At 35.6% G+C, this 26,925-nt stretch overlaps 1 protein-coding gene and 1 pseudogene across 9 annotated transcripts; one reads left to right on the plus strand and one right to left on the minus strand.

Moving 5' to 3' along the window:
* Window positions 1–4,284: 4,284 nt before the first annotated feature.
* On the minus strand, window positions 4,285–26,777 carry LOC147515472 (uncharacterized). 8 transcript variants are annotated; one of them, XM_086587735.1, is made up of 9 exons: window positions 25,648–26,777; window positions 25,475–25,532; window positions 24,614–24,723; window positions 23,223–23,316; window positions 22,930–23,062; window positions 21,851–21,988; window positions 18,689–18,762; window positions 18,498–18,576; window positions 16,271–17,882 (listed from the first exon to the last, which is right to left on the minus strand). In XM_086587735.1, exons 1-5 carry the CDS (start codon window positions 25,650–25,652, stop codon window positions 23,009–23,011), a joined length of 321 nt encoding a protein of 106 aa, XP_086443861.1. In that variant the 5' UTR covers window positions 25,653–26,777; the 3' UTR covers window positions 16,271–17,882; window positions 18,498–18,576; window positions 18,689–18,762; window positions 21,851–21,988; window positions 22,930–23,008. The 8 variants fall into 8 exon arrangements, with proteins under 8 accessions (XP_086443879.1, XP_086443873.1, XP_086443861.1 ...); XM_086587729.1 differs by having other exon boundaries at window positions 18,689–18,792; XM_086587759.1 differs by lacking the exon at window positions 16,271–17,882 and adding an exon at window positions 17,928–18,123 and having other exon boundaries at window positions 18,689–18,792.
* LOC147515473 (phototropic-responsive NPH3 family protein NPY2 pseudogene) lies at window positions 13,544–16,955 on the plus strand (annotated as a pseudogene). Its single transcript, XR_015210525.1, has 2 exons — window positions 13,544–14,072; window positions 15,095–16,955. The product of XR_015210525.1 is annotated as a phototropic-responsive NPH3 family protein NPY2 pseudogene (transcript).
* Window positions 26,778–26,925: the final 148 nt, after the last annotated feature.

The raw sequence follows: 26,925 nt of genomic DNA on the forward strand, positions 1-26,925 counted from the left end.
CATTTTTTTTCCTTCTATACACTTATCTTAAAAAACGAATTAAATTCTATGAGTCCTTGATGAATCTTAAAGACTATCAATGTTTTAAAACCCAGCCCCCCCATTTGTAAGATCCAACTTATTCATACAATGTGTGTAATGTCCTTCACCCTTGTCTTCGATCTTTGTGAGTCCATCAGTTATATTTTGTGAATTAATTATATCGGTTTGTTTAATTGAAAAGTTCTTCAAATGTAGTGGTTGTGAGTTGAGAAATCATTTAAAGGGCTAGAAGCACCATAGAAGCACCTCAAAGACCAAAACATAATTTCCCACAAAGCCAAAATTTATTTTGTGCTTTCATGGTTGCAGTGTGGACAATGCTTTGTATTCGACCTAAAATTTGTTCCTATTAGTACTTCTAGGTCACTATTGTCTTTTCCATAATAGAAGAACATATTAATTCAAATAATACATGAATTTTAATTTGAATGTTCATAAAATATTGTAACGGTTAGAAATGTTTATACAATATTTCATAACTCGTATGTGTAATATATATTTCATAATGGTTACAGTTTTTTCGATACACACTTGAATTGTAGAAGAGACTTGACAGGTAGTAGTAATGTGAGTATCTTCTCAATGATTTCGTGAACAATCTTTGCCTTCTTCTCCATTCTAACCATGGCTCCAATCCAACTAACCAGGCAAATGCACTCTTGAATATTATCACAGGTTCATAAAACAAAAGCTTAGAAGAGCAAACAAAAAAATGTAAATAACACTATATGCAAAAATTAAAATCTTACATTGCTTGGTGGATAGAACATAAAAGTTATTCCTCTGTTTCTCTTTGATGAGGTTTTGTAAGATGAGCAGCCGTTATATGAAAATAGAGTTTTGGGTAGTCATGTGAGATTTTTCGTTTAGAATAAGGAATAGCCATGGTTGGTTTTGATAGAAGAGAGGATGAGGAAATAGAGTTATCTGACCAAGGGAATATTACCCAACAAAGGAATTGAGAGACGGTGGGTTTCTAATTTTTGGTTAATACCTAATTTTTCCTCCAATTTTTTCGTAATACCCCATACTCACGTGGATAGCCTCAATGAGCTCCAAAATGGACTACTATTATCATTGTATTTAAATAGCACCCCAAGAGATCATCTCTATGGTAGCAGTGGATCGATGCTATAAGCTTGTAAGGATATGGGTATGTTGTATGCAGTATGCACTACTCATTTCCAGCAGTTTTATACTTCATAACCATTCCATGCGCACACTCAAGTGGGCTTATTCAGCCTTGGACTTTGCTATCCATTTCTGTGTTTGCAACAGCCACACATTTGTCTTCCCAATCCATACCCTGACATTTTACTCTTGATGCAGGTTTACTACTAAACCTGTCAAATCAAAAACGGGATCACTAAACCCATTTTCTCTCATATCTGAAATAGGATTTTGCAAAAATTGCAAGTATGCTGAGTGTTCAAGTCGTGACTGATTGGTTTTGTGCTGAATTCTGTATCTCTCACATTTCTAACAGCGTTAGCATGCTGAGAATCATAATATTGTCGAGGATCCTTAATAGAAAGAGGTGTAAACGAAAGCTTATAATGAGGATCCTGCAGATCTTCAATTGCAATCATCCGATAGACCATTTCCATCCTTGCTGCTTGAGTTGCACTCTCATCATCCAACATGATTCAAATTTTGGATACTAAACCATTACATGTGGCATAATTATGTCCTACGAACGAGTACCGTTATATTAAATTATTATGAAAAATATTAGCAACTATGTAGAACTATGAGATATGAATATTATATTGATCACTCATCTAAATTTTATCCAACGTGAAATCCCCACTCTCCATAAAAAGAAAAAACACACATTTGATAAAAATTCTTGGACTTCTTTTTGTTGTTTAATAATAGAATTTTGATTGAAGTTATGTGAAAATGTTCAATGAAGCGAAAATGATATTGAAGCTACTTGAAAATCAAGGAATTCTCAAACATAAGAAAAGAAATATGATAAACACCATTTTCAATACAAAATTATACTTGTCGAGACGTCCCTGCTACATATAATACAATTATGTTATTTTTTAGATTAGTTCAATGCAGTTATATCAAGTTTTTGATTTTTCATTAATTATTCTTTGAGTTAAGTTAAATATAGTTGCATCCAGTTTAATTAATTTTTTAGGTTAGTTCAATGCATTTGCATCTAGTTTCCAATTTTTTGTTAATTATTCTTTGAGGTTAGTTTAGTGCAGTTGCATCTAATTTTTCGATTTCTCGTTAACTATTCCTTGAGGTTAGTTCAATGCATTTGCATCCAATTTGCGATTTCACATTAATTATTATTGTTTGGTTAGTTCGATGTATTTGCATCTAGTTTGCGATCCAGTTTCTGATTTCCCATTAATTATTCTTTGAAATTAGTTCAGTGCATTTGCATCTAATTTCCTATTTCCCGTTAACTATTCCTTGAGGTTAGTTCGTTGCAATTGCATCATGTGTTCCAATTTCTTGTTCATTATTTTTTTAGGCTTAGTTTAGTGCGGTTACATCCAATTTCTGATTTTCCGTCAATTACTTTGAGGTTAGTTCAATGCATTTCCATCCAGTTTCTGATTTCCTATTAAATATTTTTTATATATCATTATTCTTCGAGGTTAGTTCAGCACAGTTGCATCCAGTTTATGATTTCCTTATAATTATTCTGAGGTTAGTTCACTGCATTTGCATCCAATTTTCGATTTCCCGTTAATTATTCTTTAAAGTTATTTCAATGCAGTTGCATCTAGTTTCCGATTTCCCCATTAATTATTCATTGAGGTTAGTTCAATGTATTTGCATCCAGTTTCAAATTTCCCGTTAATTATTCTTTGAGGTTATTTCAATGCAGTTGCATCCAGTTTTGATTTTTCGTTAATTACTATTATTATTATTATTTTTTTCCGATTGGCAAGCTTGTAATAAATGAGATCAGTAACTCTTTGAGGCTGGCGAGGTTTGAGCCCTAGACATATGGTATATATCATCACCCAAAGGTTTTGTCGACTTTGCTAATACATTGCATTTGTATCAAATTTCTAATTTCTCGTTAATTATTTTTTGAGATTAGTTCAATCTAGTTGTATATAGTTTCCGAATTTCCGTTAATTAAGGTTAGTTTTATGCATTTGCATCCTATTTTTGATTTCTAGTTAAGTATTTTTTGAGGTTAGTTTGATGCAATTACATCCTGTTTCTGATTTCCCATTAATTATTCCTTAAGGCTAGTTCAATGCATTTGCATCCTGTTTGCAATTTTTAGTTAATTATTCTTTGAAGTTAGTTCGATGTATTTGCATCTAGTTTCTAATTTCTCATTAATTATTCTTTGAGGTTAGTTCGATGCATTTGTATCCAGTTTCCGATTCCCATTAGTTATTTTTTGAGATTAAGTATCTGATTTCCTGTTAATTATTTTTTTGGGATTAGTTCAATGTATTTGCATCCAGTTCTCAATTTCCCGTTAATTATTATTTGAGATTAGTTCAATGTATTTGCATTCAGTTTTTTATTTCCGGTTAATTATTTTTTGAAATTAGTTTATTACATGTGCATCCAATTTCCGAGTTCCAATTAATTATCCAATGTGTACATACCAACTTCATTGATCCTTTTGTAGTGTCATTGCAATCATGGCATCAAAAAAAATTATACACACTACGTGAGATCAGCACAAATTATTTGGGCTTAGGATAGATTAATTTTATTCCTTTTATTTTGGGTCCCATATAGAAATCTGGGCTTAAGACCAGGTTTTGACATTTTAACCACTTTTTTTACATTGTACATAGATTATTGTCCATAGATAGTAATGTTTACATGTTTAGTTTAGTTTTTTGTTAGCGTGTTTAACTCGTGAAATTGTGAAATGCATTGTTGTCTATTTTTTGTTTAATTTTACCTTGTAGCCGTTGAGCAGGATCGACAAAGATAGTTGTTAATCCTAATAAGTCAAACAACCCACCAGTCCCACCAGTCGTTACACTTGAAACCAAGCTCATGGTAAGTATTCTCGGTATAAGAATGAGAATTTTGTTTGGCCTTGCAAAACACTATTTATGTTTCACGAATAAGGGAAATTATGTGATAAAGCAGAACACGCGAATAACAGTTACACAACAGAACTGAAAAAGCCAAAGAACCGTCCACATAAAAAATTTAGTGAAAGCCATATATTTTATTAAAGCAATATATGGTGAGGCACACAATTTCAATGAAAGAGTAACAATATCACCCTTCTTATTAAAAATATGAAAAATATGGTTTGCAAGAATAATAGCACAACACTATTGACATAATTGAGCCTAGTCTGCTTCATTGCATGTACAGATCATTCCATTTCTTGCCTTAAGATTCTTTAGAGGTAACACTCTGCTCCCATGTGCGGCTTCAATGAAGGTTTCTTCGTGCCGAGTGAGTTTAAGCTTTCTATGATAGCTAAGCATGTTCTGGCCCTTCTGCCAAAAATCAAGTTCCATCCATGTTCATCTATTATTCCTGCTTATTCCTACCAACAATTTTCATTGCTAACCCCAATGGCAACATGCCCATTTATCAAGATCTTGTGACTGATGGAACAACAGGTTCCTCATGACCTTCCTATTCGCTTTCTACTGAATTTCCATATTATCCTTGTCTACAATCCAGCACAAACTTTCTTGATCGACTCAATTGCCGATTGTTCAGCCTTCAGAATGTAGATCTGCTAAGTTATTTTTCGACCTTTCTAATATCTCTTCCAGTTAATAGGCAGTCCTAATAGAAAATTGATCAGATTCAAAATGAGTTATTGTCTGTTAGTTTCAAACAAACACAAATGTTCACCCAGTTTCACATTTTCACACAAAACAAATGTTCACCTGCCTGTGCAAAGGCATCAATTGAAAATTAACACAAATGGAAGAAGAATAAAATACAGAATGATCTAGTGAAGCATCTTATTCAGACAAAGGAAGTTATGTGCAACATAATTCCCCGAGAATCAAGGCTATCATCAAGCTAATAAAAGTAAAAAATGTCAAGAATCAGGGTTCTCTCATTCACGCTTCTAAAAATGAAAAATGTAAGGTAATTTTTCAGTAAGAACCTCGGCAAAATATAATCTAAACAGTCGTACTTAAATTCATTTTGACAGTCTTAAGTTAAATCCCTGTGATGTATAAGCTTGCAGAAAGATTAGCCTTAGTCAATCCATTACTAAACAAACTTCCAAATCCAGTCCATTTATGCCTGACTTGCAAACTTGCTAAACAAACTCACCCAAATCCCTCACTCAACACCAAGCACACTTTTTGTTTCTTTTGAAGAAAGTATTTATCTGTTAGATGAGTGGGTCCTCATCCACATTGTAATTCCGGAATGCTCTAATAAGTATAGGAGAGGAAGAGATATGTAGTAACGTCTGTACTAATTAATGGTTTCTTGAATAATCCAATTAAATATTTAGTTAAAAAAAAAGGAAAGGTAGTAATGGGACTGGGAAGAGGCAACGCATTGGATGCAAGGCCTGTTTTATGCCCTTTGATAATGTTTTAATGCGCTCTCACAAATTGTGTTTAACACAACCGTTATATTTAACAAATTAATCTCAATAGTTAAGAATTATTTTCTGCTTTTATTCCAACTTAAATTGACATTTTTACATATTAATGTGTTTTAAAAGACTACTCAAATATGTTTCAAAACGATTCAGAGCGTACATGTGATGAGTTGGTTATATAAACGATCAATTTTTGTTTGACAGTACAAACCATACACCCTGTAGACCCATGGAGGATACCAAGAGAACGTCCTTCAAAAATAAGATTTTGCATCTGCTTCGATACTTTTGATATGTGGCCACACCAAAAATTATAGGTGACGTCTAAACTTTGGCCTTCGACACTCCCCAATACCATCTGCGCATTTGTTTGAATACCAGTAAATGATACCAGTTGTCTGTCTCTTGTTCATAAAATCTTATACATCCAGCATGGCCTTTTGCATATGGTTCACTGGGCCTGCATGATGAAATTGGAAAGCCAAGCGTTTATAGATCAATATTTATGTTTACCTAACATAACTTCTTATTTCATCAAAAAATGATAATCTGATTAGAAAGGAAAACGCATGCAGTGCTAACTGTAGACATTTACCGCTTAGAACAAATGAGAGATTAATCAGTATGATCACGATCAAATTGATAGCTATAATTATATGAAATTGTTAAAATTAAAATGTGGGACATCACAACTGCCAATTGTTGGTGAATCAGTAGAAATTTAGAATCAGTTATAATCGTGGCAAGTAGAGCAACTGAGCAAGGATGTTTTGTTTGGAATTCCAACAACTCTTAGTATTACACGTTGAGTTGAGTGAGTACCTTATGTTAGAATCTGTGAATAATACGAACTTTAACTTGAAGAATATGAAGTCTTAATTAGATTAAAAAAAAAAAATACAAAAAACTTACCATATTAATAATAGGAAGAAGGAGATTGATTTTACATCTCATAACTCCATTAGGAAGAGATAAGTCGAATGAGATTACAAAGATTTAGACATTCGGGGGAAGCAATGGGGAGAAGTCTTTCGGTTTTTGGAATTTAATTGAGAGAAGAAGTCAGAGTTTCCTTATCTCTAGCAAAAGAAATAAGGACGAAGTGGGTTTTTTGGGTTAACTTTGTGGGTCTTCGAAAACTTCTATTTTTCTCTCCAATTTTGTCGAACCAACCCTGGATACTTAAGATTTGCTGACGTGGACACCTTTAAAGAGCTTGAAAAAGGACTGTTATTATATCTCAATTAGTAGAGTATACCATAATTAACATGGACATTTAAATTGGACCAACCTTTTTTCTACCATGAAATACCCTTCATAAAATATTAAAATCAATTATTCAATGCCTTTAAGAAGGACTATTTAGTCATTTCAAAATTTACTACCATCTATACCCTTAAGATTATATAGTGAGTTAAGGACGTATGTGTAAATTCAGGTGGAAAATCAACTATACGCCCCTATTCAATTATTCGTGACTTAACCAGCATTGATTGTCCAAATAAATACCTTTTATGAAATTAAAATCGAGAAACCAACCGTCTCTCTTTCACTTTATGACTTCCCCTCATTTGCAAACAGAAAATGAAATAATCTCAGCCATCGTTCTCTCTTTTCCAATTGAGTTCTCCCACAAATAATTGAACGTCTCAAGTCTCAACCAAGCCTTCAGTCAAGACAATTCAGGTAGGCTTTTTTGTTTCCAAACACTAAATCCGGATATCCTTGAGACTCTGTTCCTCTGATTGGGTTTCTTCTGGCAATCAAAGATAGTATGTCCTTCTTCATACATTTATCTGATAATACCAAATATTCATTTTTAAGTTGTAGATTTCAAATGCATCAGATTTGTGTATGTGTTTATAATTGAATGCCAATTCTGTGAACGTGGAGATATACTTCTCATTCTCATCAATTAGCCTATATAAATTTTGATTTGTTTGACTAATCGCTTCATAAAATACTTTGGTTTCTGAAATATCTGAGATGATTCATAGGATAACGTTATTCACTAATGCCTCGAGGGCTCAAGGTACCTAATAAGTTAAAATTTGACATGTAACTTGGTCAGATTCAGATTTGATTTACGTTGGATGAACTTTGTAATATATTTTCCTCATTTCGGTCATTGGTTGATGCTTCTTCAATCTCCTTATTGAATTTGATTATCTAAAATGAAAGTACCTTAATTTACGTACAAGCAGGTCTAAAAACTGGATGTTCTGGAGGTTATGTCAGTTGTTATGACTTATGATTATATACTTATATAAGAGTTGTGGCAATTCCAATTCGGGTTCTGAGTTAAGGCTATGCTAAATTAATCAGCAGCGTGATCATAAATAATGAATCTGCAAGTTGGTCGGCACATTCTTTTTTCTGCTTTGGCTGGAGAGTTGATCAATTTGCTGTTGTTGTAGCGTCCTGATGGCGATATAATAGATTGTGTTCTATAAACTTTATAAAAAACACGTAATACATATCGCTGTTGAGTTATTTATATGTGTTTTGTTTGGCGCAACAAAACTTCAACTGGGGCACAGGAAATTCCATCGCATTGCTGGTGGCTACATGGTTTCTCCAAAGAAAGGTACGAAGCAACTATTAAATCTTATTTCTTAATACTGCACATTTATATTCTTCAAGTGATTATTTGGAGTGAGGGTGTAACTTTTGAATATTCATCAGCTAAGTAAGCCATTTTCATTATCTGTGAAAGTAATCCAATGTATACAAATAGAAGCCAAAGAACGAGTTTGTAGTTCACTTTCTGCCATTCTGTTTAGCCTAATAGAGTAATGTAGATGTGTGAACAATTTATTTTAAGGTGACACGACTTTTGGCTAGCGAATGGTCAGAGTCTAACAGGCTAAGCACCACAAGCGCATCTCTGCTTTGCATAAGTCCATACATAGTTACATACACGCAACAGAGAACAATGGTATCACAACTTTTCAATACCAATTTGTTTTCTCGACACTTAAATGTATAGAATAAAAGGACACTGGGTAGACAAAAACTGTAGAATATGTAGGTAAGTATTGTTTTCGGTCTTCTTGGCAGGAACTGTATATGGGAGTTTAGCAAAATCACAGACTGACATTCATTAGTAGTGTGAAGATGATAGCTGACATTAACAAGATTTCCTCACTTAGTATAGCTGTTGGCCTCCCGTTTGTTCTTGCTCTTTGACTGAATTTTCCTTATACTTTGTGAAACACATTTGTTGTAGGGAATATTATCATTGTTGTTGTTGTTGTTGTCCTTGTTTTTTTAAAAAAAAATAGAATAGTGTTTAATCTGGTCGTTGGGCAATCCCTGCCAATTTGACACACGAGCAAACTAAGAGGGAACTCAGTTGTGAGCTCATACATTCTGCTTCTGTTGAACATGCACTTATGTATGCAACTCACTTATTAGTTGTTTAGTAGAATGGTTAGACACAGAAGGATTGAACTTGCTCTACAATTGGATAGTGGTAAGGATTGAAGTCAGAAACCAATTGGATAGTACTTTAGAATTTTCACTTATTAGTTGCTTTACAAGGCATTATTCAATATTGATTGGTAAGTCTAGCTGATAATAAGGAATCTCTCATAAACGATCTAAGCCTGGTTTTGACAAAAACCAATTAACCTTTGGCTTCGTTACAGCATGTTCTATTTTTGGCCATACTTTTCTTTTTTATATTATTTTTCCTTTTGCCTATGTAGATCTTTTGTTTTAACTTAAAGGTTGATTGCTCTCAAAGAATATATACTTCGTGCCAAGTATGCATTTTTCCCTCCCTTCTCTCTACCGAACAATTTTCTTGCTTATATATAATTAAGCATATTCCACTTCAACATGTTTGTTAAATTCATACTTAAGTTTATGTATGTGATAATGTTCACGTGGAGATAATCAATACCATTTTTTTGGGGGTAGATAAGTTGTTATAGTGATAAGCTATTAAAGTCAGTTTGGCCTATGGTTCTTGGGTGGTGATAGACTACTGAAGCTTTCCTTATGTTTCTCTTTTGTTTCCTGTAGTTGGTCACTGCAGTATTCCTGTGTAAACAAGTGAAAGGCGATGGACTTGCGTAGTGGTCTGCAACACTTATGATTGATTAGTCGGAATTTGAATGATAAATGGCATTAGGCTATCACTATTTAGATTAGACTAAAAGCCCGAAACCATCGAGGATTTCAATCATCCCCGTCTCTCCATCTTTTCAAGGATTTTGCTCTTTTGTTTGGTGAAGAAACCCAACTTAACTCAAAGCCAACAACAATTCTCCCTTCTCCAAAATTTAATTGATGGTTGCATAAGGTACATTTTTTTTCCTCATCTTCTTTCTATGTTTGACTATGTTTATGGGCAAGTAAAATAAAAAGACAAAGATCTATATTTTGGATGCCTATTTGCTATATATGTCGGGAAAATCTATATAGATATTGATAATCAAATTTGATGAGCATGGAGTTGTTGTACTTAATTATTGTTTGTTTCCATGAGAAAATCAAAGGATGTTGAGATCTTACACCAAATGAGTTTAATTATACCAAGCTTAGAAAGTTAGAGTTTGTGATAATTTTTATGTTACTTTTGAACTTTCTTCAGATATATCTCTACTGTGGTAGCAGTTGATTTTCAAGTTCGTGACGATTTTCTCCCCTAGAATTACAATAGTTTACCCAACAACTTATTTTTTAAGGTGTGGATAGAAGAGATGAAACCGGCTCTTAAGTAAATTATAAGGACTGCAAAACAGTGAACCAACAGTGTTGAGGGCTAAATCTTACACTTATCTAATTAAGTATCGAAACAACTCTGTAGCTAAAACCGTATTCCCCAAATTAAATGTTGTTGTCTTTGAAACCATGTCGAGGAGGAAGGCCATGCCAGAGAACCCAAGGAGGAGAACGTGACAAGTCTTGGACCTGTTGTACGAGATGGGGAGTATGTTTTTGGTGTGGTCCATATTTTTGCATCGTTAAATGACACCTTCATTCATGTCATTGATTTTTTAGGAAGGGGTTCATGGTTTGGATTTTTGGTGGAATGAAGGTCAAAGTTGATTTTCCGTGGTAACAACAATGTATTGGTTTCAGTACCGTACTTGTGCATTTTTGTTTCTCGTGTAGATTTATGTTGAACTGGAGCGTGCACGATTGATAAAAAAAAACTGGTGAAGATCAAGGAATCTCAGGGCCTTATTGCTGAGGCTGCTGACTTGATGCAGGAAATTTCTCTAAGTGATTTCACGAGCAATAGGACCTTACATTGCTTTTTCTATTGGGTGTTAGTGAAAATCAGCATTTTCGTATGTTGCTTAGTTGTTGTATGATATAGTAATGACTTTCCTGCGTTTGTGTTACAGGTGGAAACATTTGGAGCAATGACAAAAACAGAAAAAACAGCGTTTATCCTTGAACAAGTATGATAATTTGATTAGGACAAGTATAATTTCAACAGATTAAGTGTTATCCTTTGTATGCACTAACTGACTTGCTGAAACTCAAAACCGGTTCGATGCGTGTTTAGACCGCCAAGATTATGTGCGTGCTCAAATTCTCTTAAGGAAGATCAACCTAAGAGTTTTTGACGCTGATACCTCAAAGGAAAAGAAAAAGCCCAAGGAAGGCGATAACGAAGTTGAAGATGCCCCTGTTGATATGCCTTTGTTGCTAGAATTGAAGCACATATACTATGAACTTATGATAAGGTACACAAATCTCTGTTTTTCCCAGGACCTCACTCATACCCTGACAAATACATTGCGTTTGAAAGAGGTTGTGATCTGAATCATACCTGCAGTGAAAAGGATTGGTCTAGATGCCCTAACCTAATAGGCTTAAGTTTCTGATCACTTAGTGCAAAAAGAAATACAATAGACCTACTATCATAACACACATTAGCAGTACTTTATTACCATGCGAACTGCAAAATTTACTACCATTTATACCTTTAAGATGATATAGTGCCCTTAAGGATGTGTGTGTAAATTCAAGTCGGAAATCAACTACACGCCACTATTCAATTGTACGCAACTAAGGCCTTCACATTAATGCCGAATTTATTACCATTTATACCGATTTTAAATGCGAAGAAACCGGGCGTGTTGTTGATGCACTCAAAACCTCAAAACCTCTCGGTTTATTCTCATATCACATTTCAATCATCTCTTGGTTTGCGCGTGATGCAATTAATATACGTGAACGCCTATGATTTATTGCCCGTTGAATAATTGGATTTCTTGATCGGTCTTTTTTATGCGTTTAGGTGTTCATTTTTTTTTCCCGCTAACGCAATGTGATTCAACCGGAATTTGGAGCGGGTGTAATTTGCATGGGGAAATAATGCCGTGAGTTGAGGAGTGGAGTTAGGCAAGCTAGATTAAGATCCCAAAAACTTGATGATATTCACCCTTCTCGATCAAGCAGAAAATTAGTCCGACTACTACCGAATGCGGAAGAAGGGGGTGGTGGTGTTGGAAGAGGAAGGGGTGGGCAATGCTACACTGTGAGGGGAGGGGGCCTTCAAGAACACCCAAGAAGACCGACCGCTGGCCGGGCGAGGTAGGGGAGTTAGGTGGTTGGTCTAGATCGAACCCGAGATTCCTCGTGAAGTTCTTCCGTTTGCTCTTTGAGGCTGAAGGACCGACTTTGAATCTAGCGAGGTAGTAGGAGATAAAGACCAAGTAGTGGAAGGGAGGAGTCTTGAGAAATTAGTGGGCGCGAAGAAGACCCAACCAATTACCTCGTTCACGAAAAAGGTATACATTTACTTTTTATCTTTTTGGTAATTGTTTTTTCTTAGCTGCTATTCATTATACTACCAATGAAATAAACTAATTGTTTGGGTTATGTTGATATGGGTCTTTAGTTATTTACTATTTCAATGGCATTGTGAACTACCGGAGTTTTATTTGTGTTAAGCAGGAGTTGCAAGATAGAATGTTGAAGGCAAATAAATCCCCCGAAAAGTTGATTTATGTACAAAAGGATATTGTGAATTTTCTTAGGGAGATGGTTTTGTTGAGAATTACAGTGCACTAAACTACACTGGTACTTTTTTTTGGTTTATTACTAGGATTGAATTTGGTTAATTTATCTAAAAACTTAGCTTATGAATCAAAACACAAATGACCAAATTACACTCTCATGCACCTTTCATTTTGTTACCATAATATAATAATGATATTTAATACAATGAAATTCTCAGTTCTTTAGTATACACATAATATATTTAGTGTGGCTGTGTTCGGCCCAGTTGTATAGGGTATCCAGTACACTGAAAATGAGTATTTGATCTGCTGAGTTCATCCAAAGCTGTGAAACAAATCACTTCCATCCAGATTGAACAAGTTGTTGAGGTTACCATAGCAGATCCTTGAGGCAGGTATTCTTTCACTCTTGAACAGTACCCCTCTTTTTGAACAATACCCCTCTATTCATAATATCACATCAGTTTGTATAAGGTAATGAAGCTTTTTCCCCCCTCTATATGTTTTTTCTTATGTGACAATCGAGAATCATCTTCTCTGCAATCATACATTTGATTCCAGTGTTCAAGGACGCTCGACGAAGCACTGCAATCACACATTAGTGCGGACATCTGGGTAACCCTTATTGAAACCTTTATTTTTATTTTTGTTATTGGTGTATTTCGTTTCAGCAAACTCTTAATTCTCGACCAATGAATCAATTGGTCGTTGCCTTTATTTTCTCTGTCTGACACACTCTATTATTATTTAGAATCATCATTTAGAGAAATTTAGTTGATTGTCACCTTTGTAAATAATAGGCGAGGTGCTCATGTTGTTGTTGCTGTTATATTTTTTTTTTTTTTTTTTTTTTTATTATCGAACTCAGTTTAAATATATATGTGGTGCACTGTATATGGTTGTTTTGATAATACATAGTTTTTAATGTGGTGTTAAATATATATAAACCTTATTCTAACAATTTGCCTTTCGCTTTGTAGCTCTTGGTGACCATGCATTACTCAGATTTCTTTGCTGGAATGGTGTAAAAAAACCGCAGATGGTGCCAAAGAACTGGTGGGTTAAGGACCTATGCAAGCTCGATATTTATTTCTACAAGCGTGTTATAACGACCATCAAAACCAAGGGAAGAGTGTCAGCCGATGTAATTGGAGAAGCTCTCAAAGCATATGCACTAAGGAGAATTCCAGGCTTTAGCAAGGGTGTCATCCAAGGTTGTGATGTTGCCAAGTGCCGATCATTAGTGGAGTCCATTATATGGTTGTTACCCATTGAAAAAGATAGTGTATCCTGTAGTTTTCTGCTGAAAATGTTAAAAGCTGCAATCTTACTCGATTCTAGAGACATGGCAAGGAGAGAGCTGGTTAAGAGAATAGGCCAACAGTTAGATGAATCTTCAGTTACTGATATACTTATTCCAACCCCAGAAGGTTAGACAATGACGTATGATGTTGATGTAGTCCAGAGTATAGTGGAAGAATTTGTATTGCAGGAACAAAATCTATTTTATTTTTTTTCTTTACAGATACTCAAATAGGCATAATAGAAATCAATGCTGACTGGAATTTTATTTTTTTTTCTTTACAAACATGGATGTACATAATGATTCCGGTCCTCCTTTACATTAGTGAGAGAATGCACGCATCTTTAGTTCGAAGCCGAAGCCACAATGATGTGGACGTTATTAGGGTTCGTAGTTACCTACCTAAAGTATTAAACAGAGCATATATATCAGTAGGGTAGAAATTCAACTGGCCTGAAACTTAAGCAACCTGATTAAAAAAGTACTTTCGACCCAGCATTAATATCATTTAACTAAGATGTCTCTATGATTTGATCACTTGGGGTTGAAACGAATCCACAACTCACCATGTTGAAAGTTTTCATTATTAGGCACTTCACTGCACAAATAAACTACTTGCATTGTATATGACCAAACCACCAGGATTCAGATACGAGAACGGCATGTACATGCACCCTTTGAGTGGTACGTGACAAGTTCCTTACTGACAATATAATGACAGTTTGTAGAAAACAAATAATGACTTTGACCTGAAAATTCTATAGGCATCCCTTCTCCATCACTTCCACGCTTGGAGATGACTACTTAAGCATTCACATTCGGACCTTGGGAGATTGGACAACAAAACTTAGAAACAGATTTCAAGAGGTAATCATTTAAGCTGTATAGTTTGTTGCTTGATTGGTAATTTAGGCAACACAAAAAGTCTCATCAGAGGATACTAAAGATATTTGAGCTTCCTCCATGCAGGTTTGTGAAGTTCCGGCTTCTGAACCAAAAAAAGGTAGACTGACAAGAGTAGAGACAACTGGGATGAAAGATTTCGTTAAAGCACAAGCTAGGTGAAGCAACTTACCCACTTTCTTATTACTTGAAGATGGCTCAGGTCTAATATGTTTCTATGTGGTAAAAAGGTTCCCAAAAGTGCTGATTAGAGGACCATACGGGCCCCTGCTGAAAACTACAAGAAGTAATGACATTCTCTTTGCTCATAGGCACGGGGGATTGATCCTCTGCCGACTGAAGAGATACAGGTGATTAGAAGTTCGGATTGATGTCAAATACTTCCAAGCTTACAAAGGGCAAAATTAGTTGACGGATATCTTCTTGAAATTGCAAGGGACCCAAATCTTCCATTTGTCAAAAGTTTATTGACCTTGCTTGAGATGGTATCGGGCTTCTCGGGGCCAACTCATGACGGACTTTATCGTGCTATTGATATGTTTCTCAAGGAGCACCAGTGTAAGCAAGAGGGAGGAAAAGGACACAAAAAACCGATGGATCAAAGAAGTTAACGCCAGATGCTTGCATGCATACCGTGCAAAATGAGCGATTTCCTCTACGGGTTGTGGTGCGCGGCCCTCTTTTTCCAAAGAGGTTAGGGCAGCCACTTCTCCTGGAGTTCTACACCGATATTCCCCGGTAACCTCGGTGCTCTACTACCCGAGAAAATGGTGGTTCCCATGGGAGCTCACGGACTACAACAACCAACACAGAGGACGACTGGGATGCAGTTGCAACAGCAAAAGCACTCAAGGCACTCAAGGGAGAGCTTGCTTCCCTTAGGTTGCTATATGTTGGAGTTCAGGGCTTTTGATTCTTGCTTATTTGACGCACATTGATTATACGACATTCAGTTCTGTGTTTTTTCCACCTCCTTTTCTTATTGGTTTATATTGTTATCACTCTTTTCACTAACAATCAAAATTACTAACGTTACTATACAGGTACTAAACATCTCACTTTTGATCGTTATCTATTCAACATCTCATCGAGCACTCATTTCTGCTACTGAAACGCATGTACCTCAATGTTCCATTTTTTATTTTTTAAACTTATATTATGCTCCCATACATATCAGTGTTGTATTGGTTTTTCTACTTTTTCCTGTTTTATTGATTAGTTTAAGTGTGTTTTAAAAGATTACGTATATGAAGAACACAAAAGAAAATGGAAGGGTTGTGAAAACTGATAAGGTACTGGGTGTAAAAATATTTGTTTTCTCATAACTGATAATACATATTTGAAGAGTTTAAATATTTAACTTTGCCAGTATAAATTCGTGCAACGCACGTGCATGATACTAGTATATATAAATACTATATCATCATATTTTATTCATAACATAACAAACAAATTTCCCTAGCCACGACCACGATAGTCACTTCAATATCATCACTTGAACCTTCGAACCTCAAATATATATATACTTCACTAATAACACACATCAAAGTTCACATCTCTTTATGAAATTACACTTACAAACTCCGATAGTTCATCATTTCAATTATATATGCAAGTCAAATTCTAAAACACTATCAACCTCAAATTAGTTGAATTCAAGTCGAATTCTAAACCCCAAATTTCTAGGGCTTAAACAAAAAATCAACCATATAAATTTTAGCATAGAAAAATATGAATTCACTCACTTAGTTATTGAAAACAACTCCTCAAAAAAATTCCCGAGCCACCGCTGCCGTTTGGACATCGTGATTGCCCGAGTTTCGCCGCCATCCTTTCTTTTCCTTCTTCTCTCTTTTTCTTTTCTATTTCCTCACTTCCCTCTTAACTCCTCAAAAAAATTCCCGAGCCACCGCTGCCGTTTGGACATCGTGATTGCCCGAGTTTCGCCGCCATCCTTCTCTTTTCCTTCTTCTCTCTTTTTCTTTTCTATTTCCTCACTTCTCTCTTCCTGATCTCTCTCCCTCTTATTTCACTTTTTATCTCTTTTCACTCTTTTCTTTTTCTCTTTCTTTCTCTCCTCACTCCTGCCGGTCAACTCTCTCTGTCTCTCTTCTTCTCTCTGTACACCATCTCTCTTTCTATCCTTCTTTTTCTTTTTCTGTTCTTCGCCCCCCCCTTCTGTTTTTTTTCCTCTTTTGTTCTTTTCTATCTCTTTTTTTTGGCCAAAAAGCCCAGCCCAAAAAATCAGATCCGAAATTAGAAAGGTCCCTTAAACAGTTTTTGGGATTAAGTCCCTGAAAACAGTTTTCATATCAAGCCCTTCAATCAAAATTTTAACGCGGTGACCCGTCTTTGTGACAAAACCATCCCAACACCGAGTTTACCGCCTGCCGTCCTTTAATTGGAAAGTACGTACCTTACCGTTTACTCATGTAATGGTGGAGCAACTGAATTTCGGCAGGCACCACTAGACTACAGAATTATATCTCAACAAGGTAGCCATAATATTAGAATGAAAAAATAACTATGAACCAAACACCCATATCAACTAGAGTAAAGCCATGGACCTTCTGCTGCTACCAAATGACCAGCCACTGAACCAAAATTCTTGTCCATCCAAAATACACAAACTAAACTCACTACCAGCTATATAAAATACTATTGTAACAACAGATCCACATGTACAGGAGACCATTATTATTAGACCAACGAAATATTAAACTAGATGGAATTACCATCATGTATATATGCATGTAAGTACCATATTGATCACCTGCATCAAACTAATAGTGGATAGCCTTGCTCATGGTTTAAAGACACTTATACATTCACTCAAGTAACAAAAGTATAACCTTGAAATTTGGATTGGAAATTCTTACCTTAAATCTTTATGTTGCTTTGTTTCTTTGCATAACAAGAATTGGTGTTGTCCTCTTCTCTAGCCAAGCTCCTGCTTTCCATTTTCCTTTGTTGCTAGCTGCTCAAGCCTCATTTTCTTACCAAAAGAAAAGACAAGTATTGATGCACCCCACCTAATCTTCCTTTTCTTAAAGAAAGAATATCCCCTTATCCAACCATACTACCTAGCAACTCCTTCATACAACTATAAGAAAAAATAAGGTATTAGTATTTCATTAACATAATGAAAGATATGAAGGCCGGATTCATGCAAAAACAGTAAGGGCTTCATAACTTTTCTCCCACTACTCATTAGTAACACCACATACAAATCAAGATTTCCACTATGTTATTAAAGCTACTAAAGAATTGATATGGCAAAATTACTAGAAATCCAATCTGACTTTGCCAATTCAATCAATCATATACAATTTCCACCCATCCAACTAGATAACAAAGATACTAAAAATCAGTTTACAACCAAATGACCAATCAACACAACATGCCTATATGAGAACCAATCAGTTCACATATATGGTTCTCTTCGACACTTTTCATCAAGTATTTCAGATGGTACACAAGTCTAATGGGGTCTACTTAGCCTGAACAACATAGAACAACACCCACAATTTATATTACACAAGCTAAATTAGCTCTTGCTTCCAGTACCACACTCTTGGTACTTGTTTCAAATCAAGTGATAAAGAACTTTATGTGCGACAAGGATTTGATGCACTATAACAATCTAAAATTCAGCAATTGTTCAGCACAAGGTCTTTTTCTTCCTTAACGTACAAATTAGAATAGTTAAGCTTCTTACCAAGTCAGCAAGGTAAACTCCACAATTGTGATTACGCCTTCTCCACTAAATTCCTCAAACCACTATATCTTAATACCCACTGTCACAATCAATTACCCAATTCAATCCTTTGAAATATATCATAATCTAATGAAATCTAACACTACTTCAATCTAATCTAAATTAACTAATTGAGAGAGAATTATTCTAACCTTTCGACTAACTTGACGAAGAGACCAAACTCAAATTTCACTCATGTTGAAACGATAAAACTCGATCTGTCACACTATCCACACGTACCACTCAATCCCAGTAGCTTATATATAAAAAGGTTGTTGAATTAAAAGGTGAACTACGGAAGAAATAAAGAAATTTGAGTACTTACACTAGTACTAGTGCTACTGACGGAAGAAGATAAAGATGGCTCATATCTTGTCTTTTAGTTTTTGCTTCTTGATAAGTACGAGGTAAACAAAAAGAAATATGTAAGGCTTGACAAGAGCCAAGGCCCAAGCTTACCAACTTACTAAATAGGCTTCAACAAAGATTCAAACTTATACTTATCAACAGAGAAAAATTATCAACTTCATAAGCTTGTATCACCGGTTTTATATCTAAGGAAAAAAGATCTTTAACATTCAATTATTATTTTTACAAAACCCATGACGATTTAATTAGGTCCGATAAAATTAGCATGTGAACAATCACATCAAAATACTACAACAAAGACACAAGCTGTATATAAATTGCTTTAAAATTCTCAAACAAAAAAAACACAAATAGTAGAACATACCAATTTAATTGACACCTCCTCTCCACTTTGTATGTTTACAATAATGCACAATCCTAGAAATTGGGGTTCATAAATGATTATCGAAACAAAAAAAAATGGGGTTCAGGAAATTGAGGTAATTGAACAAAACGAAAATTGATGAAAGAGAGAGAGAGAGGGATACAAAAAGTTGAGATAGAGATGAGGGGGTTACCAAACTTGAGAGAGAGATGCAGATCTTGCCGATTTTGCTCTAACTTACAAATCATTCCCACCAAAGCCTCACTTTCCTTTTACATTAGGGTTACTAAAAGAAAGAAATATTGGGCGGAATGGTGAAAATCTTGGGCGGGATAGTGAAATATTGGGTGGCATGAGCAATACCTTCTCTCTGCAAAATAATCTACGACGGTCACCAAAACCACAAAAGACAACTTGTCTCGCCTCGTATTCGGGACGAAAACTAATGTCTTAGAGTCAACCTTAGTCAACCTAAAAAACAACTACGACGGGGTTAAAACAATTTAAAACGGCAATTATTGTTCTTAATTTAAGGCGGGGTATATAGTCCTAAGAGTGTGTCCTATTTCTTGAATTCTGGTGTAGTGTCAAAATACCATTAAAAGATACTATATTGATATCATTAAGAGTTTTAAGACGATTACATCAACACCCAAACTCTAGCCATGGCAAAGTTTCCAGGTCCAAAAGACCCACCCTACCCTACCTAAAGGGCAAAGGCTACTAAACCCAAATACAAAAACCTGAGTAAGACTAGGCAGAAGTGCAGAGCCCCAGAAAGTGCCACATTGTGGCGAACCAATGTTCTTTCACCCCACCAAAGTAGTCTCCCCCTTTCTCACCCCACCTGCCTCCCATCTTAATGCAAATACCATTACTCATCATCAGAAGGTTGAGGAAACAAATAATTTATAATGTAGATTTATTCAAATACCAGTAAGGCAATAAATATCTCAGTTTTAAAAGTAAATACCAAGTCACCTCTGTAGCTCCAAGGTGGGGAAGGGTCTGTATCTTTACTGTATGCAAAGAAGGTACAAGCTTTATGGTGGTAAAAGGAGATAAAAGTCACTCTTGAGAGATAGATCAAAGAGGAGATAGTTCTCATTGGAGACTTCCATTTCTTTACATACAACTAATATGCATATTTGCTCAATCCAGACATCACAATGATCGAATATAGTAAAGCAAAATGTTGGATGGATTTTACAAAAGACAAGGAATCAAAATAGAGACTGTAAGTACACATGAAAGGTAGGAAAAATTAGTAGGGGTTCTGTCTTTAGGAGTAAGTGGGTAACCATTACTGCAAAATGCATCCATTTAAGAAAGTGTAAGGCTCATTGATGGAAAACAAGGGGAAAGCACAGGGTGATAAAATTCAATGACATCTATCTCTTCATCAGACAAAAAAGTAGCTTTACTGAAACAGGAAAAATCAGTACATAAAGCTCATTTACTAGGTGCTTAAGAAAATTGAGTTTATCATTTTTTTTTGTTGGTTTTAGTTCATGTGCTCTTTTTCTCTTATCAACAAGAGAGCTCAATTAGTAATCATCAAAGCTCTGCCGTGGGACACAAGTACTCCCCAGCCTAGTGTAATCCCAATCATTTCCTTGTACACCTAGCCTATACTTGCACAAGCCAATACATGTAGCAGTCATGAACAAGGCCCAAGAGCTATGATTGGGGTCAGCAGAAGCCACAACCTAAGAAAGATATACCAGGGCTATCACCCCACAGCAAGGTGCTATAAAGTTCAAACTATACAGTCAACCTTCGCTTTCATTATCTCCGTGATACATGAATATGGAACTTAATTATTTTTTATTCTTTTGGGCGGGGGAAAGGGTGTGTCAAATTTGATTTCGCTTTTAATACATCAACAGAAAAAGTATCTCGGATAAAAAAAATAAAATATAACCTAGGAGGTTCTAATGATGATGTCTGTTTAATCGTTCATATGGAGATCGTTATAATACTGCTACTTTCGATGAATCAATTGGCGAAAATCTTGTAAGGTTTTGCTTTTACGTTACTTTAGGGTCTCCTAAAATCCAAAGCACACAAGTTCACAACACAAAGATTATCTGCATAACACGATGAAATGCTAATAGTTAAAACCCTCAAGAGACTAATCACTTTCAGTGATCACATTTTTTTCAAGGGGTATATAAACTGTCCTCTAGAGCACTTTGGGGCTTTAAGTAGGACCCTCCATTGGATTTAGATATGGATGGTTATTGTCTCAACATCTAGCGCTATTTTGGTTGCTTGTTCATTTTTTCTTTTTCTCTCGTTGTAGTTGTAGGCTGCCTCCCTCTACTTTGATTTTTATTACTAAAACTGTACTTTACCGAGCAAAGAAAAAAGACAGAAAAGTAAAGTTAAAAGCCTCAAACGATAGCTATAAGACAATTTTTTGACCTCCAGTTGCTCCAAAACTATTCAACTGCCCACCTAGCTAATGCTTTTTACTCAGAGATATGAAGATATCACACATGAATATTTCTTAGCAGTTACTAGAAAGTAACCATAAAATGTTCAAGGCAAATTCAGAGTAAGCAAGATTGGAGCTTACATCGTCATCACAGTCTTCATCTTCAGCATCAGAGTCGTTCAGTCCACCTATTTTACCTAGCAGCTTCTTTAACTCCTTCCCTGATTTGCTTAGTCCACCTTCCTCCTCATCAGCTTCATCATCATCATCCTCTTCATCCTGCAAGAAGCCAAGCATGTAAAGCATTTGAACCTTTCAAATAAAAATTTTATATTTATACAAAAATGCCGAAAATAGATACAGGTTACTTTAACTTTTGAACCTTTCAAATAAAAAATTTATATTTATACAAAAATGCCGAAAATAGATGGGTTACTTTAACTTTTGAACCTCTCAATTATTTGAGCGCTTTTCCATTTCAAGCTTATGGATCCATTGTATGTCACCCCCCTAATTTGCCATTTTACATAGTTCACCTATAATGATAAGGAAGTACTTAATTACAATATCTCCAGACTACACATAATGCATAGATACAAGCAGGGTTAATGGGCCATTAGGAGTTTGGGATGAAAGTTTTGAATGCCAGTGCAACTTAAGCCGTTCAAAATTAAAATGAGGCAAAAATCCTTAGCACCAAACTGTAAACCTTCGTGTCCCAAGTAGGGCTGTCAATGGGTTTCGATAACCCGATAACCGATCCGAACCAAACCGATAAAAAATGGGTTGGGTTTTGATAATTTAGTTTGCCCTCTACCGACCCGAAACCGAACCGATAAGATATTGGTTTGGTTTTGGGTTTGCCCTCCACCGAACCGAAAAATTTAATTGATTTTTATTGTCTTCGGTTCGGTCGGTTCAAAGTTTAGTTTTGCCGATATGAACCCCAACCGATAAGATTTTAGTAATATTTATGATTATAAGATAGCATTTTAGTAATATTTTTCAAATTAAACATAATATTATCGGTTCGGTTCGGTTGATTAATTTTATATGTTTAGTTATCAGCTGTTTAAAATTTTTTTGTTTTGCTATTAGAACCAAGAGACAAGTACAATGTGTTTGCAGTTGCACTCAAGTATGCCACACAAAACATTTATAAGAATTACATCATATGATGGTTATACTTGAATCTGTGTTGGAAATTTGAGAAAAAATACCTGCAAGGGAGAAGTACTTGGGACACAGAATATGCTGTTTCCCACTCAGTTGCAAGACATTGAGCCTTCTGAAACTCTTTTAAAACTGTTTGGAAATTTTTGCAAGCTTAGCATTGGCAATCTTTTTGCTTGCCTGCAATTAGATAGGGAAAAAAAATCAGAACTAAGAACCACTCAGTTACGAAGAAAGCAAACTTTTGAAAACCATGGAAATATTATAAACTACATCCAACCTAATCGGCAGTTAACATCAAAAGAATCAATCACGTCAGAGGTAATTGATCTGTACTTACACTAACTTCGGTATACTGATATGTTTCGCTAGCTTGTTTAAGTTTGGCTGTAGTATCTTTCACCAACCGTCCAATATGTAACCTCGTTTTCTGTCTGCCAGAAAAACAACACCAATTATTCAAAGTACATTGGGAAAGATGAAACAGGGCAGCTATTAACTTCTTCATATATAACTAAACTAGTAAAATATGAACAATTTCACGAAATTTCAAAACATAAAGTTATACTTATACCAATTGATGCAAAAAAATTATCGAAATTTTTGAAACATTAAAAATTGGAAAGAAATAAAAATGATGATGAAGACTTACAACTTGTCGCGGAGCTCGGGGGTGTCTTTAGGAGTACCAAGAGTATTAACGAGGTGTTGGAAAGTGGAAACAACGGTGTTTATTTGAAACACACCCGAAAACAAGTATCTTCACTTTTCTTGTAGCAGCAAACTCGATTCGGTGGTGTTCCAACTTCAAATCTCATGAACAATCGGAGTTCCTTTCTCTGATTTTGTTTCTAGGGATTTCTATTTCTTTTTTCACCAAGTTAATGGGTTATATATCCTCCGCTGAATCTGTCACGTGTGTGAAGTTTAAGTGCCCAGTTTACCCATGTGTTAAGTTGAGATAGCGTTTAGAAGAATTTCGGGACACCAAACGTGGAAAACGTACCAGTACCAGGTAAGGACAGAACTAGCTTTAGCAAGTGCAATGCCTATTTTTAGCATAGCGTTTTTTTACAAATGCAATTAAATAAAAGCTATCTATGGCCATTTTTGTAGTAGTGGTTACAGATAAATCCTTTCCTTCATTTATGGCCTTGGCAAGGTGGAATGATGGTTACTTGTGCCATATTGATAGCACATCCGAAGGATAGAGAACTGATCACCCCAAGTTCGTTGCCTTGTCAGGTGCAAATTTTCCTAGTAAGGGAAACTGCAAAAACTCAACATGTATGGCAGCACTGCCAAACTGATGGTGCATTGAATGGTGAATGTTTTTCAATTATTATAATTAAGGAAAATGGACAGTCCATGCTTCCTTGTAGCGAACATAAAATAAGTCCTGAAATAGGCTCCCTCCCAAGTAAGAAACAAATGAGGGAAGCTGCATCACATCCACTATTAACTTTGCTGACAAAGCATAAAGTTTTTAGCAAGGGTTGACCCTAGTGACACATCTAGATGACTAGATACTATAACCTATGTTGGGTCAAGTATACTTTCTAGTAACTAAGCCAATTAAACATGAAAGGACATGCTTAGTATGGAAATCATAATATGCAACCTAATTCCACACAAAAAATATGAATACAATAGCCTTGACAACTGACAAGTTTGTGCAAGCTTTCATAGAAAGAGTTTAATTTAGGAAAATAAGGCGAAATGGAAAACTACCTTATGACAAGCAACCCCAGTTTCCACCTGGCACTGAAGTAAGCAACACAGAAGCAGTCACACTGTGCAACGGCATCAAAGACTGCACACCACCCAACTCCACAGGAAACCTGAAAAAAACATATATGAAGATACTGAGCTAGAAAACTTATTGAATAAAAGACCACTACGAGCTTTTCAATACAAAATGCAATTCTCTTCTCTATCTCTAGTCCACGAGTTTGAAGAAGCTAAGCCAAATGTGGGAAGATTTACAATTAGGCGTGTACACCCGAAAAACTAACAGTACATCAAATGGGGTTTCAGGATTTAGTCTCCACTTTTAGAAAACAATAAGAGATGATGCGATGCAATCCTTCAAACGGATGTCGCAAAGTAAACATACTCACAAGTCACAATACAAATAAGAAATAAGACCATAGACCATGCAATTCATTGAAGAACATTTGCAACAACAATCACATTTCAATCAACCAAAAACCAACAATACTCTTCCACATTTTAAAGCTAATTAATTTCATCTAGTTAAGATGCTGGTCCTTCATATCACATACTATCAGTCATACCAAACAGTGCCCAACTAATAATTCACTCCAAATATTGTGAAAAATCCAAAATCATTAAATGGATATGTCAAATTAACATTCAAAATCAATCACAGTAAAAATGAAAAAATAAAGTGAACCTGGACAAGTGGCGTGAGAGACAAAATTAACTTAAGAAACAAAATTAAACTAGATACTGCCACAACGGTCTGCAAGTGTTGCACAATAAACAGAGAAGGATAAATCTTAACTAATATGAAGTAAAATCATACAACACAGTTCCTCATAAAAAATAAAAAAAAGTCGTGTTCCACACCTGTACTGACACCATGGCATTCTGAAAGAGGCTTTTCCCGTCTTGGTTAAAGTGACTTCTAAATGATCATCTCACCAACAGGAAACATCTATAAAAATCAAGGCAGCCAACCAAGGGATTTGTTGTTTGTTATGGTAACAATACCCATATATAAGCATAATTATAGATAATACCTCATGTTTCCACAACTTCCTGCAAGGCCAATTCGCAATCGTTATAATTGATTTCAGCCAACCTATTTTGGTAGCATGACTTGGCTGAATAATCAATAACTACCGTTTCCCTCGCTATTCTATTGCTTGCATCAATAAGGGCAACCTGGTCAAGAATGTGGCCAAGACTGCTCATATTTGGTATCTCCTAATTTCTTAAGAATCTCTCGAAATCCAAGGTTCCAAGATGTAACACCACAGATACTTTGAGGTCTTCTTTTTGGTAGAAGAATTGTGTAACACTCAAATTCAGAACAAAGGGTCTACAAGTGCACCCGAATCTCTCCAAAAGAGCACCATTCCACCATTACCAGCCTTGAGTTTTGTATCGGTGGAAAGATCTTCCTTGTTCATAATCCCTTCCAAACGGCTCATCTGAATTTACCGGATTAGTATACCACCCTAACCCATAAAATCAATCCTTAGCTATTATAACTTCCTTTCAAGGAACCTAAAAGCTAAACAATTTTGACATCATTCATTTTACGTACCCCAATTCCCAAGTCCACCCAGTCGCCATCTCCTTCTACGTGCACACTTTATCCCACCGAATGAGATGGGCATCATCCTTGATTTAACATATCCCACGTGCACCCAGTCACCCACCTCTTTCGGCATGCACACCTTGTCCCAAAGAAAGAAAAGGTCTTGATTTGGCCCATCCCAAGTTCACCCAATAACCCACCTCTTTCGGCATGCTAACTTCCTCCCAAAAATGACATAGTATCTTCTAGCATCATTTAGAGACTCCTCCCAAATAAAAATAACTTCCATTTGCATTTGAATGGTCCCAAGTACTACCACTACGAGTACATGATTCAAACGCAAGTCTATCAAACATCACCTAATAAGTATTTAAGTTGGATTTTGAACTCAAAATTTAAATGTACAACTGTATAAGATTTCTTCAAAGCTAAATTACATTGACACGGATACGTGTGTCCGTATCCGACACGGATACAATGTGTTTGACATGGTGAAATATCAAAGATTGAGGTATATCACATACAATATGTGTTGTGTGTCACACAAACACATGGGTACGTATCCGACACGGATTATTTTTAAAAAATGGTGTGTCCATGTAACATAGCTTCAAAGTAACTTTCATATGTAACAATGTATTACAGTTTCAGCCCAATCTCGTTAAAATGGGGACTCAGACAGTCACCACGATATTCATTATTAACTAAGTCACATTGACACAGGTACGCCTGTCGGTATACGACTAGGCCATGG

The sequence above is a fragment of the Coptis chinensis genome, chromosome 2 (genome assembly GCF_015680905.1).
Source record: "Coptis chinensis isolate HL-2020 chromosome 2, ASM1568090v1, whole genome shotgun sequence".
NCBI classification, from domain to species: domain Eukaryota; kingdom Viridiplantae; phylum Streptophyta; class Magnoliopsida; order Ranunculales; family Ranunculaceae; genus Coptis; species Coptis chinensis.

Coding starts and splice junctions, on each gene's coding strand:
- LOC147515472 (XM_086587753.1), bottom strand. Junction 24,724..25,474: donor ATGCCATGGTGTCAGTACAG/GTGTGGAACACG, acceptor TGTTTTTTTCAG/GTTTCCTGTGGAGTTGGGTG. Junction 23,063..23,222: donor ATCAGTATACCGAAGTTAGT/GTAAGTACAGAT, acceptor ATCTAATTGCAG/GCAAGCAAAAAGATTGCCAA.